This window comes from Haliotis cracherodii, unplaced genomic scaffold (assembly GCF_022045235.1).
Source record: "Haliotis cracherodii isolate W230 unplaced genomic scaffold, xgHalCrac1.p SCAF_3, whole genome shotgun sequence".
NCBI classification, from domain to species: domain Eukaryota; kingdom Metazoa; phylum Mollusca; class Gastropoda; order Lepetellida; family Haliotidae; genus Haliotis; species Haliotis cracherodii.
Window position 1 is genome coordinate 74,388,210 of NW_027266286.1, and position 20,376 is coordinate 74,408,585.

At 42.2% G+C, this 20,376-nt stretch overlaps 2 protein-coding genes and 3 non-coding genes across 5 annotated transcripts in view; 3 read left to right on the forward strand and 2 right to left on the reverse strand.

The window, feature by feature from the left end:
• The window catches only part of LOC139475694 (protocadherin Fat 4-like), a 23,899-nt gene extending 5,689 nt beyond the window's left edge, over nucleotides 1–18,210 (forward strand). Inside the window, exons 6-16 of the mRNA XM_071258881.1 lie at nucleotides 1–89; nucleotides 1,517–1,798; nucleotides 2,630–2,883; nucleotides 4,535–4,708; nucleotides 6,799–7,051; nucleotides 7,995–8,279; nucleotides 9,144–9,397; nucleotides 10,621–10,794; nucleotides 11,535–11,790; nucleotides 16,061–16,354; nucleotides 17,667–18,210. The exon at nucleotides 1–89 is cut by the window's left edge and continues 164 nt beyond it. Of these exons, the coding sequence (XP_071114982.1) occupies nucleotides 1–89; nucleotides 1,517–1,798; nucleotides 2,630–2,883; nucleotides 4,535–4,708; nucleotides 6,799–7,051; nucleotides 7,995–8,279; nucleotides 9,144–9,397; nucleotides 10,621–10,794; nucleotides 11,535–11,790; nucleotides 16,061–16,354; nucleotides 17,667–18,163 (2,812 nt within the window). The 3' untranslated portion in view covers nucleotides 18,164–18,210. The remainder of the gene's footprint in view (nucleotides 90–1,516; nucleotides 1,799–2,629; nucleotides 2,884–4,534; nucleotides 4,709–6,798; nucleotides 7,052–7,994; nucleotides 8,280–9,143; nucleotides 9,398–10,620; nucleotides 10,795–11,534; nucleotides 11,791–16,060; nucleotides 16,355–17,666) is intronic.
• On the forward strand, nucleotides 12,716–14,439 carry LOC139474045 (uncharacterized). The gene is made up of 4 exons (XM_071256901.1): nucleotides 12,716–12,971; nucleotides 13,309–13,362; nucleotides 13,397–14,084; nucleotides 14,238–14,439. The coding sequence occupies exons 1-4, from the start codon at nucleotides 12,716–12,718 to the stop codon at nucleotides 14,437–14,439; spliced, it is 1,200 nt and encodes a 399-aa protein (XP_071113002.1).
• A 305-nt stretch (nucleotides 18,211–18,515) lies between the features above and the next one.
• Nucleotides 18,516–18,587, reverse strand: Trnac-gca (transfer RNA cysteine (anticodon GCA)). The gene has a single exon. It is a non-coding gene; the product is annotated as a tRNA-Cys (tRNA).
• Nucleotides 18,588–18,922: 335 nt separating this feature from the next.
• On the forward strand, nucleotides 18,923–19,006 carry Trnal-cag (transfer RNA leucine (anticodon CAG)). Its single transcript has one exon. It is a non-coding gene; the product is annotated as a tRNA-Leu (tRNA).
• Nucleotides 19,007–19,300: 294 nt separating this feature from the next.
• Nucleotides 19,301–19,372, reverse strand: Trnac-gca (transfer RNA cysteine (anticodon GCA)). The gene has a single exon. It is a non-coding gene; the product is annotated as a tRNA-Cys (tRNA).
• Nucleotides 19,373–20,376: the final 1,004 nt, after the last annotated feature.

Here is a 20,376-nt window from a genome sequence, read left to right on the forward strand (position 1 = left end):
CGACCAGGACGACACTGTGAAGAACAACCAACTCACCTACTTCCTCACAGACGGCGGACATGGCAAGTTTGATGTCAATCCAACTACAGGTATGTAACCGTCGTCATTCCTTGAGGGTGCTCTCACCCCTGAATCCTGAACACCACATAACACAATTCTCAAAAGCACTTGTCAGAATTACCTCTACAAACAAAAACCTGTAGACACATTCCTTAAGGGTGCAATTTAAATTAAATCACTGAAATAAATAAATATATAAAGGAAGTTTCTGTTTAAACCATTATTTTCTTTTAAATGTTGAATTTGCTTATCAAATATGATTGTATTTGCATTCCGTGTCAGGGATATATCTTGACCTGCTTGAGGTCGATATTCGGCCCCAAATCTGCAGCAAATGACAGTACAAATTCCCAATTCCTGATTTTTGAACGTATAAAGAGTAAGAAAATTAATTAATGTTAATGATAACATGATTTTTGTTTCAATTTGCCTGGAGCACTTCGTTATGAATGCCAGGTAAATCCCTGGGCATCTCACACGGCTGAGTCCCGAGTAACCTTCTGAATGGAAACCCAAATCCTGCATACCAGATGGGGGAAGGCAGCCTCCTACTTCCTAAGTCTGAATAATACACTGTGTTCCTCCATTACTTGTGCTTGCTTGCTTGTTTGTTTGTTGTTTAACGCCACACTCAGCAATATTCCAGCTAAATGACGGCGGTCTGTAAGTAATCGAGTCCTGACCAGACAATCCAGTGATTGAAAACATGATCATCGATCCAGGCAATTGGGATCAATAACATGCATCAACCAAGTCAGCGAGCCTGACCACCCGATCCCGATAGTCCCCTCTTTCGACAAGCATAGTCGCCTTTTACTTCAAACGTGACGACATTATGTTAGAGCCTGGATGGATTGATGAATGATGCTAACGTATTCTCCTTCACCATCAGGGGTGTGCAGACCCACCCAGTGCTCCTGACTAAACTAGTCTAAAGATTTCATCATTTCTTAAATTTGTATTTGTACTTCTATGCAGCTGTTTGCAATGAAGTAAATTAAAGATCAGATTTCCGGGAGTGAGTGTGTTTGGTTATAAATGATTTGAACAATATTTCAGTTTTATGTCTGATTTTGGGAACATCACAACACGGTGAAGTCAACATGCATGGATATGGTTCTGACAGACAAAGAATCAAGATCAAGGAAATTCTGTAATTTGAACTCACAACCAACCGATCCTGCCACAGTCAAGGGATGCAACTCTGCATGTCAATGTTTACTATTGTGCTTTAATCATACCGAGGCACAAAGTACCAAGACCATTGTTATCATACCTCCTAGATTTTATGCAGGGAGACATCTATCCAAACTTTGAATTGATGTCTTAAGATAAAAAATATATTAGATAATACAAATATTTAAAAAAACAACTCCTTTTGATAATTCCATCATTTTGTACATTGGAGGAACACACGGGATATTTCATTTAGTCCTATTGTGATTTGTCCTTCCAGGTGAGCTGTATGTTTCTGACACGCTGAAGAGAGAGCCCTACCACGACGTCTTCCATCTGCATGTGCAAGCTGTAGACAACGGCTTCCCACGACGGTCCGCTGACACCACAGTCCAGATCAAGGTTCCCATGAACAAAGCCCCGACCGTGGAGAAAGTGATGTCCCTGACCATGGTGGAAAACCTGCCAGTAGGGACCATGGTGGGGAAGGTTGAAGCCGTGGACCCGGACCTTGGGGGCAGTACCGGGGAGACCCTGGAGTATCTCATCACTGATACATCAGGTGGGTGGGGCAGTACATCACTGATACATCAGGTGGGTGGGGCAGTACATCACTGATACATCAAGTGGGTGGGGCAGTACATCACTGTTACATCAGGTAGGTGGGGCAGTACATCACTGATACATCAGGTGGGCGGGGCAGTACATCACTGATACATCAGGTGGGCGGGGCAGTACATCACTGATACATCAGTTGATACATCAGGTGGGTGGGGCAGTACATCACTGATACATCAGGTGGGTGGGGCAGTATGACACTGATACATCAGGTGGGTGGGGCAGTATGACACTGATACATCAGGTGGGTGGGGCAGTTATAATACTGTTACATCAAGTGGATGGGGCAGTACATCACTGATACATCAGGTGGGTGTGGCAGTACATCACTGATACATCAGGTGGGTGGGGCAGAATGACACTGATACATCAGGTGGGTGGGGCAGTACATCACTGATACATCAGGTGGGCAGGGCAGTACAGCACTGACACATCAGGTGGGTGGGGCAGTACATCACAGATACATCAGGTGGGCAGGGCAGTACAGCACTGATACATCAGGTGGGTGGGGCAGTACATCACAGATACATCAGGGGGGTGGGGCAGTACATCACTGATACATCAGATGGGTGGGGCAGTACATCACAGATACATCAGGTGGGTGGGGCAGTACATCACTCATACATCAGGTGGGTGGGGCAGTACATCACTCATACATCAGTAGGGGCATCCCAACTGTAGTGACACTGCCCTGAAACAGTGTCGGATGAGTTCCCAGCATAGTTCCAAACACAATGCTAAGTCCAGACCATTTCCACATTCCTGATATTTTCAGTGCCCATTATGGTGGACAAGTACAGCGGAGAGCTGAAACTGAAGTCGAGCGTTGACCGAGAGAAGCTGGACAGCATGAGCTTCAATGTGCAGGTGGTGAACGACGGTGCACCTGCCTACACCGTGTCCACACTCGTTACCATTATCGTCAATGACACCAACGACCACGCTCCCGAGTTTACCATCAAGGGAGGGTACTCTGGTGTTGTGTCTGAAACTGCGTCGACTTCCAGGGGGGATGTTTATGTTAAATTGGTGTGTATTAGTTTAATATATTTAAAAACTATAAAACTATGATATTCAGGTAATCCAGAGGAATGATTGATTCAATATTCAAATAATATTGTTCAATGCTCATTGTGATAGATGGATGAATGATATCAAAACTGTTTGAGTTTGTTGGAGTGTTGACAAAAATGGGCATGACTCAAATTGAACTGATGTCAGTGGTAAAACTAGAATTACGTGTTTCATTGTGAATACTTAGGCTTCATAAGCTGATCAGTGAAACAACAATTGATTGACAATCCCTGAGTAAGTGAGTGAGTGAGTATGGTTTTACGCCGCTTTTAGCAATATTCCAGCAATATCACGGCGTGGGACACCAGAAATGGGCTTCACACATTGTACCCATGTCGGGAATCCAACCCGGGTCTTCGGCGTGACGAGCGAACGCTTTAACCACTAGGCTACCCGACCGCCCCTGACTAAGTCTAGGTGAGTGAGTGAGTGAGTGAGTGAGGGAACATTGTTATCACTACATGACATCAGGGTACAATAACACTCAATCAGACAAGTCTCACAATCCGACCACCTGGTTCTTGTTTTAGTCAGCTCTTGCAACTCGAGTCTTACCTGGATAGAACAGCTGAACTTTATTCTTAAAAAGGAATGGGTGTACACCCTTGCACCCTCATCAGGATCCACATATGATCGATCACATGGACATTATGTGGCTGGGATAAGAGCTGATTAGAATGTCTTCCTGAGGCAAGGGAGTTAACTGACTGTAAAAGTCCAGTTTCCACCCTTGCCGAACTAAGCTAGAATTATGGAGTTACATTTTGCCTGAGTAACGATTCTGTGCATAGTCCAATATAAATCACGTAACATACTAGACATTCCGGTTCGTAATCAACATGTATTTCAACGTGCACATTACGGTCAACTGCAGGATTTGCAAAGCATGTGTACCCCCAACCGGGCAGTGGCAGGTATTTTACAAATTCTTTCATGTTTTTAATCAAGTTGCTCACTTGATTTGATGCACTTTGCAGATCTTGACTATCAAGCAGATCGTCTTGACTGGTCACTGCCATTTTGTTTGAAGCAAATGCATGTGATATGAGAAATGGAATATGATTGGTCAGTAGGAGGAACATAGAAGGGACATAACTCATAATAACCACTGGTAGCGCTATGATCGAGCCCAGAAATTCCAGCCTGGTTCGGCAAGGGTGGAAACAGGACTTTTACAGTCAGTTAACGCCCTTGCCTCAGGAAGATGTGATTAGAAATGATTGTAGGGCATGATAGTATTTATACTCCATCTCAAGGTGTCGTGTGGAGTGAGTGAGTGAGTTTGGTTTGATGCTGCTTTTAGCAATATTCCAGCAATATCACAGAGGGGGACACCGGAAATGGGCTTCACACACTGTACTCAGATCCTCGGTGTGATGAGTGAACGCTTTAACCACAAGGCTTCGCGATCGCCAATGTCGTGTGGATCTATAATAACAAATTAGTTAATGGCTATTGTAACAAATATTCATCCCTTCACAAAAATCATGTAGAGTTTTCCGTGCTTTCAAATGTTGTTTTAAAGGGTTGTTGTGTTCAAAACAGAAACTGAATTCATTCAGTTTTTTTAGCTCCACTGTCCTGTTATTGTGGGGGTATATTGCAGAGCCACCCGATCACAATTGAAGACAAAGATGACACAACTGAGAACAGAGATGTGCGGGTCACACTGACAGGGCGTGGCTCCGACAACTTCGAGTTTGTGGAAGCCACAGGCAGGATAAAGATACGAGACCCCTCCATGATTGATGCTGAAATACAAAGGACTTTCAATCTGAAGGTACTGTAGAGAAACATGGACTTGTGGGTCAAGAAAGACTGCTCTTTGACACTGGCGACATCCTCAGTGTAACAAAATCCATACCAAAAAAATAATAATCTTGGGTCTCTGGCACCGCCTGCATCACCGCACATTTCGTTTTATTTCCATTTTCCAAAAAATATAAAAAATACTAATACCGTATTCGACGTAATAAGTGCCCCGCTCTAATAAGTGCCCACGGCGATATTTGCTAATATATTGGCTAGTGAACAATCCCAATTAGCACCCCTTCCGATAGATCAATGGACACATGACTTATTTATTTGTGTATAATACGCACTCGTGTGTTATGTGCGACCTTAATTATGGGCAATTAAATTCTGGATAAATATATCTGTCGTGTATAATAGACACAGACTTTTATTTTGTATCATTTCAGGCTGTCAGCATAAACCACAAAATTTACAATCTTTCAACTCTGGTTTTTCTTCTCCAAAATTTTATTCTAATAAGAGCCACCTATTTCAAATTTTGAGAGCGCCCTGGGGGCTAATTACGTCGAATACAGTACTTTAAAACAGTGCGATCCAATGTAGCACACAGTTACTTCCCTTTACATGCGCACCGCTTTACTGCACATCTCGTGTTATGGTCATGGCGGCAATAGGAGTTTGCATACTTGTTTATGTCGGGAGGCCCTTTCCCAGGGTGATGGTACACAACTGTTTGTTTGGTCAGATACTAGTTTGAACAAGCCAAAAAAAGCACCGCCCCCCTGCTCTATTTTTTCAAAAGTCATTGCCTGAGAACCAGTTCTTTTATTTTTTTAGCCTTATGAAAATAGATTTATTCATGAAAACTCTAAGACTCATTTTTTCATGATATTGTTTTTGCAGTTGCTTTGTGGAGCAATAAATGTTTTAGAGGGCATTTGATCATGTCAGACAAAATAAACTGGATTTACCTTTCTCTGTAACATTGCAAAAGTGATTGTCCTAGAAGGTCAGTTTCAAGATATATATGATTTCTGTCTCATTTGGATCAACACATAACACACTTGTATGTCAGCGTTCTTACCTGTCACTCTATGAACTGTAAGGCTGTTTTCGAGTTTCAACGGATGAGGGCTGTGTACTGGCGAAAAAAAGATGTATTGCAATATATTGCCATATAAGTATCTGTATTATGATACATATGACGGTATATTGGCCGCGAAAGTGTTTGACAGTGACTGACACTGATTGTACATGCAGATCCATTGTTTTATATACCATAGTGGATATAACACTGTCAAAGTGAGCATGGTAGATGCATTTCTGTATAGACTTTAGGTTACACGATACAAATAATAACGAAACTTGTTATATTATTTTTTACATGATATACCGGAACGCAGAAAACATATTGCAATTTGTATTGTCTGAAAAGCGTATTGCAGTATTCCGGTATACCAACTGACTATAACCAAGGACTCGTGGCCATGTTGACGTGTTTCTCTGTCAAACAACCAAGAGGTCAAAAAGTTTTTTAGGGCAATGGTAGCTCAGTCATCTACAGAATTCTCTTCAGTGTTGTCCCTGATAAGTGGCTAGGTCAAGATTGGACCCATTTAGGCCATTCTTGTTTTCTTTGGTTTAAAGATTTTTAGCCCCAAAATTCAGGTCGGTAGGTCAAGGAAATCTTTTAATATAATTACAATTAAGGAAATATATTTTTGGTTTCCTCTCACAATTCATGATGTTTTGAAGTATTTATGATTCATTTTTATAATGTTTTAATTATAGTATTTCAAAGAATATTTATTTTGACAGGGACAGTAAATGAGTTGATTTTTTAGTATTTTTCGTATTTCTGTTCGGCAGTATAAAAAAACCACTGCTTTTAATTTATGTATCTTTTTTGTTTTCACATTTCAATTTTATGAAGTTGGCAGGTTTGTAAACCAAGTTTTTAAAAAGTTCTGGCCTTACGATCCTTGGGTGGTGACAGTGCTTTAGGTGGCCTACTCCGACCAAAATGTGGTGTGATTTGACTGAAATACTGATCAGGGATTGAACCCAACATACTCTCTCACTCATGTGGTTTTCAAGTACTGATGACTCTTACAGCTGACAGCCACCGATCAAGGAGGACGTGGATTCAGCACCTCCACCAATGTCTCCATCACCGTGGACGACGTCAATGACAACCGCCCCATCTTTGTCAGCAACAGCACCTTCAGCGTGGCCCCTTCTGCCATGAGGGACAGCAAGGTGGGCGTGGTCCGAGCCAGGGATGACGACGCTACTGCCCAGAACAACAGGATCACCTACCTCCTCGCGGGGGGAGGACACGGCAAGTTTACCGTCGACTCCAGAACAGGCAAGTCAGGATTCAGAGACCCCTGGGGATTCCGGGTTAGAATTGATCCCCAGCAACCTGTTCTGTAAGATGTGACTTGATGAATCCGTGCGGTGAAATGGAATTTAACGTCGCGTCCAAGATTATTGCACTTATATAGTGATGTGCATGTGTGTGTGTGTGGCTGCTTGTACTAGTCCGGACTGATATTGAGTCTATAGTGCTAGCCCACTGAGATACCATGCCGCAGTTTAACATGAATACCCGACTCAGACACAGAATACTTACCTTGAGCTGACCAGTCCTTGTTTTAGCCCCTTAATGCCGAGTGCAGACGGAATAACAACAAGTACCGTCTTTTGGTATGACGCGTCCGGGGAACAAACCCCGGACCTTCCGCTCTCTGGGCGGACACTCTACCACTAGACCACGGTGAATCTGATGAATCTGTGACTTGTGTCATAGCAGGTCATCAATATTTCTCCATTGCTTGTATTCTCTTTGACATTTTAACATTGACTTAAAAAACAATGGGCGCAGTCGGGTAGCCTAGTGGTTAAAGCGTTCGCTCGTCACACCGAAGACCCGGGTTCGATTCCTGACATGGATACAATGTGTGAAGCCCATTTCTGTTGTCCCCCACCGTGATATTGCTGGAATATTGCTAAAAGTGAAGTAAAACCATACTCACTCAATCACTCAAAAACAATGTCAGACAGAACAAAAGTACACAACAAACTTTTCTCATTTCTCTGTACATCTGGGGCTGTGTGGTATAAGATGATGAAAGTCATTGTCAAGTGATGTGCAGGTCTTGGTTTCCTAAAATATCTGGCTTTCACCCAGCTGATTAGTATCTAAATGCATCACTTTGGCATCGCCTCCCTACAACATTGGCACTCTGTGATACACTGAAATACTCTTCAAGTTGGTATGAAACTCACTCACAACAATTCCATTTCAGGAGAAATCTTTGTGACTGACTCCCCAAATCACCAGTCAATGCTAGACGTGTACCATCTGGACATCCGGGCACAGGACAACGGTGTGCCGCAGATGTCCACAGATACTGTCGTCACTGTCAACGTCCCCATCAACCACCCACCCAGGATGTCACTTCCCCAGTATGAGTTTCACCTGCCGGAGAACAACGCCGTCGATGCTGTTGTGGGGAGGGTGACAGCTGTGGACCCTGACATCCCTGCCGACCCCCATCACAAACTGACATACTCTATAGATGACGCTAGCGGTGAGATACAGCATTTTGTTCATAGTAGAATTGAGAGGCTAATTTAACTATCATATTCTACCATGATATTTTGAATCATGCTGAGGGCATGCGTGGCACAGTTGTCTGAGGCACCATCATATGCATGCAGAGTTGAGTCCCTTAGTTGTGTAAGGATCATATGACCATAGGTTTTGAATTCCAGATTGTGCCTGATTATGGCATTTGGTTTATCAGCACCTTCCCTGTGATCATGGATTCACCAAAATGGTAAATGTTTGAGACCTTTGGGCTTCCTAACCATATTAGCGGATCATGCCTTGGAATAACTGTCATACTGTTCAAAGCAGTGTATGACCCAACTCACTCACCAATTCATTCACTTGAATTATGCATTCTGATTGAATGGTTAGTTTGTGTCAAGGGGAGGTTACTCTTCCTGTTACTACAATATCCACTGAGGTGGATTGGTCTATTGTGTAATTCACTCCTTCATCTAGTTAAGAAATAAACGACAGGTGGTCGTTGTCTTTCGTACAATAAAACACTGCAGAGAGAATAAACCATGAGGGGTGCAGCCATCCGTACTAGGTAGAGTCGGACTAGTCTATTTTATGAACAGGGGGGGGGTTTGTTTGGTGTATTGGATTTTCTCACAAATTTCATGCCGATTATTTGAATCTTTTTACCAAATACTGCTTGTCATATCTCTCCCACTTTGGGATGTGATCATTTTTCCATTGCGTTCATCTGGTTCATTCATTTGTAACTTTATATAATCCTTGTCTTAAAAACAAGGATGAGTGTGTCATAGTGCTGATAGGCAAACACTCTATCCACTAGACCACGGAGTCGTAACTGAATGTGACTGTTCCTCATGCACAGGGTTATTCAGCATCCGACCCGACACTGGTGTCATCACTGCCAACACAGTGCTGGACAGAGAGGTCACAGCTACTGTAGTGTTCGATGTGCAGGTCAAGGACAATGTGTACCCACAAAACTCGGATACAGCCAATGTCAAGGTCATTATCATTGACCTCAATGACAACCCCCCTGTTTTGACGGGGGGGTCGGATTACCGTGGTGCTGTGTTTGAAGACAACAAGCGGCCAATGAGAGGACAGATTGTTAAACTGGTCAGTATGTAGATCCACAGAATAATTAGAATGGGTCCCTAAGCTTGTCCTAGGTGACGACTGAATGGATCGGTAACATGGTTGATTGCGTGTCATTGTGCCCTGATGGCGTGGATCACTGGATTGTCTGGTTGACATCCTAAAGCTGGAATATTGCTGAGAGTGACGTTAAACAACAGACAATCAAACAGACAAACATTCTGTGATATGCATTTACTAGTGTTATGCAAAAGAACTGTACCTTATGGCAGTGAACATCTCTGTTGTGGATAGGTGGTTATAAAGCAGTTGACATCAATGCACTTGGTTCTTAGGGAAGTGTTCATGGTTTTTTTATTAATGTTTCTGGGCTATTTTTTTCAATCATCAGCTCCACTACGCTCCTCTCCACTCCACTTCTCTCCACTCAGCTGCATTTCTCTCTGCTCTGTTTGACTTCTCAAAACTCCGCTCTCGTCCCCCTCTCCGCTCCGCCACTCCACTCCACTTCTGTCTGCTCTGATCGACTCCTCAAAACTACCCTCTTCCCCCCCTCTCCACTCCACTCCACTTCTCTCCACTCCGCTGCACTTCTCTCTGTTCTGATCGACTCCACTCTTCTCTCCCCTCTCCTCTCAGCACCGCTCCGCTCCACTCCACTTCTCTCTGCTCTGATCGACTCCAAACTCCACTCTTCTCCCCCTCTCCTCTCTACTCCGCTCCGCTCCACTCCACTCCACTCCACTCCACTCCACTCCACTCCACTCTGCTCTGATCGACTCCTCAAAACTCCACTCTATTCCCCCTCTCCACTCCGCTCCGCTCAGCTCCGCTCCACACCACACCACACCACACCACACCACACCACACCACACCACACCAAACCACTCAGCTCCGCACCGCACCGCACCGCACCGCACCGCACCGCACCGCACCGCACCGCACCGCACCGCACCTCTCCACTCCACTCCATTTCTGTCTGCTCTGATCGTCTCCTCAAAACTCCACTCTTCTCCCCCTCTCCACTCCGCTCCACACCACGCCACGCCACGCACCGCTACTCCACTCCACTCCACTCCACTCCACTCCACTCCACTCCACTCCACTCCTCTCTGCTATGATCAACTCCTGAAAACTCCACTCTCACAGGATGCACATACTGCAGTACATTACGCAGTCTAAGGGTTTGAAACCAGTGTACAACCATCATCTGTGTGGGAACTGACTGCTTCCTTGTGTATCAGGACAGGAATATAAGTGTGATAGACCGAGATGCGACAGAGATTCACCGGGACTTCGTGGTAGAGCTGGAAGGATATGCCAGCAAGTTCTTCCGGTACAGCCCAGCCACAGGCCAGCTGGTAGTCAGAACCCCTGGCTCTATTGACAGAGAGTTTAATGAGGCATTTGAAATGAAGGTAAGTTGGAGTGAGTGAGGAGTTTTTGTGCCACCTTTAGCAATATTCCAGCAATACCACAGCAATTCCAGAAATGGGCTTCACCCTTTGTACCCATGTGAGGAATTAAGTTTTAGGTGTGACAAGCGAAAGCTTCAACCACTTGTCTTTCCAAGGTAATTTGGAAGAGATGGGTTGGGTCTCCTATCCTACTGATAGTTATGTCAGGAATATTCATATGATTCTGTTAATGTTGCTTCAAAGATTTTGCTCTGGAGGTGTGCAATGTTTGTATAAAAAAAATATTTGTACAAACCTCCAACTAAATAATGGGAGTCAAGACATGAAGACCCCTGAAGATCTGGGGTAGTATAGGTCGTCAGAAACCCATGCTTGCCGTAAAAGGCGACTATGCTTGTCGTAAGAGGCGACTAACGGGATCGGGTGGTCAGCCTCGCTGACTTGTTTGATGCATGTCATCGTATCTCAATTGCGTGGATCGATGCTCATGATATCAATCACTGGATTGTCTGGTCAAGACTCGATTATTTATACAGACCGCCGTCATATAGCTGGAATATAGCTGAGTGTGGCGTTAACCAACCAACCAACCAACCAACCACTGTAAAAGTGCAATCTTGAACATGACGTTAAGCCTGATTTCACATTCCCCACCACCTAAACTTTGTTTGTAAGGCACTTCGATTTAGTGAACATACCAGCAGATATCCTTGATATAGCTTCTCCTTGACTTGCCCCAGATCGTGGCCAGAGATCGCAGCTTCAGCTGGCTATCTTCCACTGCTACCCTACTCATAGATGTCGCCGATAGCAATGACAATTACCCAGAATTCCTTGAGACAACCTTCACCTTCACACTACCTTCTGTAGTCAATGCTGGGGACGTTGCTGGGAAGGTTGTAGCCAGGGACATCGACGCCACGGAGCCCAACAACAAGATGCTCTATCTTCTACAGGACAACCCTCTGGGAAAGTTTAAGCTTGATATCAACACAGGTGAGAATTTTTTAGTTTTTTTAGTTTTTTAGTGTCACTTTTATGTCAGTTTTGTCGATCTTTCTTTGCTGTTTTTGTCATAACAAATGAAACAAGCGATTTCTCTGTGACTACAGTAAAGCGTGGGTGCAGGTGGCCCAGTCATCATAAGTGCTGCAGTTAACTGTGCTGAGTTGCATCCCTTAGCCATGCCAGAAAGTGAAGAGTGTTGGTTCGAATTCCAGATTCATCCCGATTATGTTTCCACATTTTTGTCAGCACCATCTTGTGTTGGTCTGTTTCACCAAGTGGTAAACATGTCAGACCTGTGTACCAGGGTGTGTAGTCATCCCACAGATGACATCCTTACCTTGTCAGCTTGCTGACAGGGTTAACCTCTTTGGTCATGTGGACAAAGTCAGAAGGTCCGTGGGTCGAATCCAATCACGGGACCTGGAAATTTTATGGCCTCTACATTGGCGCCCAACGTGGGACTGAGAAACGTGCGACAAAGTGTACCTATACCTGGCGGGATGAAACTCACAGTAAACTCCTATTTTCATTTGGACAATTAAATACATATACGTTGAAATCGCACATGAAAGGTGAAAAGCACAAGAGTAGAGTTGGTCAACTTTCAAGTACATCAAGCTTATCGATTTCAACATTCTTAAACTCGAAAAAAGAATACCGGTATAGTATGTCACTGAATGATTCTCAATCTGCAAGTAGGTCAGTCGCTGATGTGAGGGATAATGGCACTGCCTTGCTTCATATTCCGCCACCCCCAGCTGCTACAAACGTTCCCCAAAACCCTGCATTAATGATCAAAAAGTATTTATCGAAGGACGATGTACTTAAATCAGAAATAATTTGGACATTAAAGCTTGTGACTGGTCATCATTCATACAAGTCGTCAGAAGGGGCAAGTGATCTATTTCAAGCCATGTTTCCTGATAGTGAAATCGCTAAACAATTCACATGTGGGGAAAAGAAATCGGCATACCTTAGTGTTTTTGGTATTGCAGAACATTTTATGCAGCTACTGAAAAAGTCAGTGTCAGGGTCAGGACTTTATGTAGTTCTATTTGATGAAAGTTTGAACTCTAAAATGCAGGAAAAGCAAATGGACATTCACCTTAGGTTTTGGAACAATGACACCAACAAGGTCGATTCAAGATATCTCACCTCTGAGTTTCTAGGTAAGTGTATGAAAATTTACAATAAATAAACAATTATATGTGAAAATATCTGCAACAAATATTATTTACAATTATACATGTAATATATTGAAATTATAACATTAAACAAGAATATAAATATACCATATTTAATTTTAATAATCTTAAAGCACCAGCAGTAAATAATAGTTACAATACTAGTACTATTAAATTAATTATTTAAAAGATAGTCATGGTAAAAAAATCAAAATACATATTAAATCAGTAATATGAATTTATTTATATATATATAAATAGTAAAGTTTAAATACTGTGTACATTGTGTAATGTATATTTCACTCATGTTATTGTTTTACAGGTCATGCCACTGCAGATGACATGATATCCCACTTCACTCATTCAGTTTTGGAAAGTGGACTGTACGTTCCCAACATGGACGGCCCAAGTCAGCATGTACGGCCCAAATGTGAATTGGAAATTCCTGAAGCTGTTGCAAGAAAAACTGAAGCAGGAACATAACTCAAATTTGATAAACTTTGGATCATGCAGCTTGCATATTGTGCATAACTCATTTAAGTCTGGTGCTGAAGTCACAGGGTGGAATATATCATCATTTCTGTCTGGTTTGTATTACCTGTTCAAGGATTCTCCTGCAAGAAGGGAGGACTTTACCAAAGTCACTGGCTGTTCAATGCTGCCCTTGAAATTTGTAAGCCACAGATGGTTGGAAAATGTCCCAGTGTGTGAAAGGGCCATTTTGCTGTGGGACAAGATTGTGACTTATGTGAAAGCAGTTGAAAGGAAACAAGTTTCAAAACCAACCTGCAAATCTTATCAAGCGGTTCTAGAATCTGTGCAAGATACTTGCTTTGTTGCAAAGCTAACCTTCTTCAAGATGATTGCCCTACAACTGCAACCATTTCTATCACAGTATCAGAGCAACAAACCAATGGTTGTTTTTTTGTTCGAAGACCTTGTCATGTTGATAAGATCCCTCATGAGAAGATTCATAAAATCTGAGAAGCTGGAGCAACTGAACGAAGAGACACTTGAAAAACTTGATGTCACCAACAAGGACTTTCATGTAACATACAGTAAAGTAGAAGTTGGTTTTTCAAGTGAGAAGGCACTAAGGCAAAAGTCAAGTTATACTGGAAAACAAGCTAGTAAAAAACAAGTACTGGACTTCAGGATGAATGGCAAAAAATTTCTGATATCACTTCTAAAGAAAATGCTTCAGAAATGTCCTGTATCTTACCCTCTGGTAAGGTACTTGTCATGCTTTAGTCCTGTCAGAATGGTTTCTGCAAAAGAAGAAAGTATTCAGAAATTTAAGAAGGTTCTGAATGTTCTTCTGAATGCCAAGCGAGTGGATGAGATGGACTGTGATGTCCTATTAGATCAATACCTCCAGTTCTTAGAGAGTATACCTATGTTTGGCTCAGAGAAGTTCTCTAACTTTGACAAGTCCACAGACTCTGCTGACTAGTTCTTCCAACATTACATGTGCCAGGATGACAGAAAACAACAGTTCGAAAAACTGTTTTCTGTCGTGAAACTTATCATGATACTGTCACATGGACAAGCTGCAGTTGAGAGGGGGTTCATTGTCAACAAAGAAATAGAGGTGGAAAATATGAAGAAACAAACACTTGTGGCTCACAGAGCAATTTGTGACCATGTGACAAAAGTGGGAGGCATCTTAAAGGTGGACATTAACAAAGAACTACTGTTGTCTGCAAACTTTTCCAGGCAACGGTATGACAAATATCTAGAGGTGGAAAGAGAGAAGAAAAAGTCAGCAGAAGAAAGGAAGAAGAGGAAATGTACTCTACAAGCAATTGAAGAAATAAAAAAAATAAAAAGAAGACTAGAACTAGACATCACAAGCTTGTCAAAAACTGCTGATGATCTTTCCTTGAAGGCAGAGGCAACCCAGAAAATGTCCTTTGTTGTGCAATCAAATGCACTTAGTAAAAGTGTTAAAGATAAGACTGTAGAGATAAGTCAGTTAGAAGAAAGTCTAAATGAGCATCTTGAAAACTTAAAAAAGTGTTGACAAAGGCAAATGTATGACAATTGAAACAATTAAAATTGTACTTGAAAAGTACCAAATAGGTACTGGAAAAGTACTGGATTTCTTTTTCTCTTGACCTGTATGAACCATGCATTCACACAAGAAAAATCACTAGCTCAGAAAATGTTGATAACTATTGATACAGGGGGCACGGGTGGCCCAGTCGTCTAAGGGGGTGCCACAATTCGCTGTGCAGAGTTGCGTCCCTTGGGCAAGCCAGAAACCTATGAGTGTGGGTCCGAATCCCGGTTCACCCCGATTATGTTTCTAGGTTTGTCAGTAAGTGGTAAACATCTTAGACCTGCATCACTTCGGGCTTTCCTCCCACATTAAGCTTATATTACTTATGTGTTATAACTGTTCACATTCAGAGGTCACATTACTGCACAACACTGTGTTGGTTATGGGACTGGTTTTGGAATAATAGCCTTCCAAACACTGATGATTAGTTTTCTGTTTTCAATTGTTCAGTCAAAGGTATGTTGACATAACCTGATTATGTTAATAGAATTGCCAATAGTTTGAAGACAATAATTTAGCTGGTTGTGAGCTCAGTAGGGTATATTGAGGAGCCGTTGAGATTTCATGCATCTGAAGTCACATTATTCAAACACAGCCTCTAGCCTCCTCATCCAAGCCTAGTTGTTAAAGCGTTCACTGGTCATGCCTAAGACCCGGGTTCGATTCCCAACATGGGTACAATGTGTGGAGCCCATTTCTGGTGTCCCCCGCTGTGATGGTGCTGGAATTTTTCTAAAAGCGGCGTTAAACCCAACTCACTCACTCACTCACTCACTCACTCACTCACTCACTCACTCACTCACTCACTCACTCACTCACTGATACAGCCCAGTTGACATTATGTAAATACTTGTGTTCATCATCAGGCCCTATTCCACAAATCGATATGAGAGCTAGGACAATTATAACTGCTTTTCTTTAACATAAACTTATAGTAGTTGTAGAGCTAAGATCACCCTGTGCAACTGAGCCCATGGCTGGTACATGTCGGACTGTTTCTGATACATTACAGGAGACTTGATTCTGCTGCCAAGTTTCTTCTCCAAGCCTCGCAAGGATGTGTACAGGGTGACTGTGGAGGCTCGAGACCTCGGCTTCCCCTCACGCAAAGCTCAGACCAAGGTCATAGTCCGAGCACCCTACTTCGACTTCAACGACCATCCCCCTGATTTCAAGGGGGAGACGATGTTTGTAACGCGGGAGGAGATTGCAGTGGGAGCAGTGGTTGGTCGCTTGAATGTTGTGGATGCGGACAAGGATGGGAGCAGTGGTGTGATGCTGGAGGTTCTACACACTGGCACGACAGGTAGGCCGAACTTGCTTGATATATCGTCTGCTAAGCTAGTCCCACTGCGCATATCGGAAGTGGGGCTGCTGGGAAAATCTCGTGTTGTGAAAAATTGTGTGAGCATGTGCCGGCCGGCGTGACAGGTTGTTTTTGTGTGAGTGGTGTAAGCTGAGGAAGAATAAAGAGAAGCAAAGTGTCTACAGCAGTTGGTTTTGGTTATCAGACTGGCATTAACAGTTGGTGCTGCCAGTTTGTTAGTTAGTTCAACAATGGTAGACAATTCAATTTGGGTATTCATTTGTAGTAATTATGGTGCTATGCAGGAGTGACTGGATTGCCTAATGGTTAGAGCATTGGCTCATGATGCTTAGGTCCCTGGTTCGTTTCCCTTCATTGGTAATATGTGTGAAGTTCATTCTCGGCTGGAATATAAAAGAATGGACTTAATAGTGTTTGTGTTTATGGAGATATAAACGTAAAAAAACAGTGTGTAAATCCGCTTACTCTTCCATTAACAACAATGTTAGTCTTCCATTAACTACACTGTTAGTCTTCTGTTAATGACACTGTTAGTCTTCTATTAATAACACTGTTAGGCTTCTGTTAATACCACTGTTAGTCTTCCATTAATAACACTGTTAGTCTTCTGTTAATAAGAATGTTAGTCTTCCATTAACAATACTGTTTGTCTTCTGTTAATAACAATGTTAGTCTTCCATTGATAACAATGTGTGTCTTCCATTTAAAACACTGTTAGGCTTCTGTTAATACCACTGTTAGTCTTCTGTTAATACCACTGTTAGTCTTCTGTTAATACCACAGTTAGTCTTCCATTGATAACACTGTTTGTCTTCCATTATTAACACTGTTACTATTCTGTTAATACCAGTTAATCTTCCATTGATAACTCTTTTAGTCATCCATTAATAACAATATTAGTGTTCTGTTAATACCACTGTAAGTGTTTGTGTTTATGGAGATACAAAAGTACAAAAAACAGTGTGCATAGTGTGCATACTCTTCCATTAACAACAATCTTTGTCTTCTGTTAATAACACTGTTAGTCTTCTATTAAAAGTAGTGTTAGTCTTCCATTAATAACGCTGTTAGTCTTCTGTTAATGACACTCTTTGTCTGCCGTTAATAACACTGTTAGTCTTCTATTGATAGTTGTGTTAGTCTTCCATTATTAACACTGTTAGGCTTCTGTTAATAAAACTGTTAGTCTTCCATTAATAACACTGTTAGTCTTCTGTTAATAACACTGTTTTATCTCATCTGTTAATACCACTATTTTTCTTGTCTGTTAATAACACTGTTTCTCTTCCAGTGCCTTTCAAGGTGGAAGCTGATGGTGCCATCACGTGCTCAGAACGTATAGATCGAGACCTTGGACCCAAATATTACACCTTCAAAGTCCGAGCAACAGACACAGGAACACCTCCATTCAATGTCACCAGAGATATTAGTGTTATCGTTGATGACATCAACGACAATCCACCCAAATTTCCTCTGCCAAAATACAAACACATGGTGTCGGATATCTTCCCACCCCGAACAGTAGTGGCGACACCCTTTGCGTTTGACAATGTGGATGAACGAGACTCCGTGTACCATTACACAATGAAAGGGGATGACCAGGGCTATTTTCATATCAATGAAAAAACAGGGGTCGTTGTCACCACTGATATGGCCTCGACCCTTGACCCTCAGACTATGACATACCAGATCGAGGCTGTAGACCTGTATAATAAATCACTCAAGGCTGTAACAGAGCTTGTGATTCAGGTGATCGAATCTGCGAAGCCATCTAATGCTACCTGTTAATGGGTACAATTGTTTGAAGCAAATTGTAAATTATGTCTATTGTTAAACTGAGCAATGAATAAATTAATATTTTTGTGAATAACTTTGTGAATATTCATGTGAATAATTCACAGAAAAAGTCTACTGGAAAGAGTGTATTTGAGAGCAGGGACACACACACACACACACACACATACACACAGAGACAGACAGACAGACAGACAGACACAAACAGAGAGACACACACACAGACAGACAGACACATTCTTTGAAGTATATATGGGATTGTCTGTGTCAGGTATGTTGCCACAGGTATTGGAGTGTGACTTCCTTGTGCCTTTGCTGATGACTATTTTATCCAAAAATCATATGGAGGGGGCACCCGGGATCGAACCGGGGACCTCTCGATCTGCAGTCGAATGCTCTACCACTGAGCTATACCCCCGACACATATGTTACTAGGATAAATACATGTACTAAGAATACACTGATCGCATACAACACCAGCCAAATATTGGGGCTCCAACCTTTTTAATCGTCCTATTTCTTACTGGCACATGGAGGTCTGGTACAGTCAGCTGTCGTTGACTTAAATACAATGAACCTTTCACGGTACATTCTTTGAAGTATATATGTGCAGTGTGTCCGCTTTTTGAGAGGTCCAAACTGAGTTATTACCTAAATTATCTTCAATGAGGGTGGAGTGCCTTTTTCGGATCCAAAGCAGTTGATATCTCTCTCACTGCTATACTGTATAGACGTGCGTACAGTTTGCCAGCAGTCAGGATGGCCGAGCGGTCTAAGGCGCTGCGTTCAGGTCGCAGTCGGGTTCTCCCGGCGTGGGTTCGAATCCCACTTCTGACAACTGTTTTGTCCCTCTTTCAAACGTCACCGATTCGGCATTGTTTCTCAATCCGCGAACATCACGACCATCCCATGCAGTCGGAATTAGCTGGCTGTGAATTAACGTTTCCATTTTGTTTTTGTGGATGCATAGTCAAAAGTTGGAATCGTGTCTAATTAGCTGCACACTTTATGTACTCTACAGACCCTCTCTGTCAAAAGTGGGATTGTCTGTGTCAGGTATGTTGCCACAGGTATTGGAGTGTGACTTCCTTGTGCCTTTGCTGATGACTATTTTATTCAAAAATCATATGGAGGGGGCACCCGTGATCGAACCGGGGACCTCTCGATCTGCAGTCGAATGCTCTACCACGGAGCTATACCCCCGACACATATGTTACTAGGATAAATACATGTACTAAGAATACACTGATCGCATACAACACCAGCCAAATATTGGGGCTCCAACCTTTTTAATCGTCCTATTTCTTACTGGCACATGGAGGTCTGGTACAGTCAGCTGTCGTTGACTTAAATACAATGAACCTTTCACGGTACATTCTTTGAGTGAGTGAGTGAGTGAGTGAGTGAGTGAGTGAGTTAATATTTAACGTCACATCGGCAATATTGCAGCCATATCGTGACGAGAGAAAATGTGACTTTAATAACATATATGGAAACTGTACAAAAATTCTGTCAACGAAGGACAGTAAAACAACTAGATTATCACAGCTGTAGATTGTAAAACTAGCATATTATAATAAAATTCATAACAATTCAAAACAGTACACAATAAAAATGGGCTATAGATCACCAATAACCAAAGGTAGGTCACCATACTAGGTACCATGGGGACTTACGATACTTCTGCTACCTACATGGTGACCCAGCAGGATTTACACCATCCCTCTGGCTACTGGTGATTGTCGGCAAGTTTAAGCCAAAACAATTAAAAACAACAATAATTCTACGATTAAAAATGTGGAAAATGAAAAATACTTTGAATGAAATGGGACTTACATACCTTCTCAGGGGGACAATTATTTTACGTTACTTCAACCCCCTTTGAAGATACAGCCACCAACAATCTCAGTTATTAGTTCATTATACCAAATTAAAATCACATATTTTTTAACAATACATATCAAAATTTGTCAATCAATTCTATTTCTTTTAAAAATCCAAGAATTAAACGAGGGCTTACAGTAAAAAGATCCTTTATGGATGAAACCTTGAAATAATTTTCCCTTGTGATGGAAAAATCGATACAGTCAAGCAAGACATGCTTGACTGTGATTCTTTCATCACAAGGGACACAAAATGGAGGATCTTCACCTTTCAACAAATACTCATGAGTATAACGAGAATGGCCAATACGACATCGTCGCATA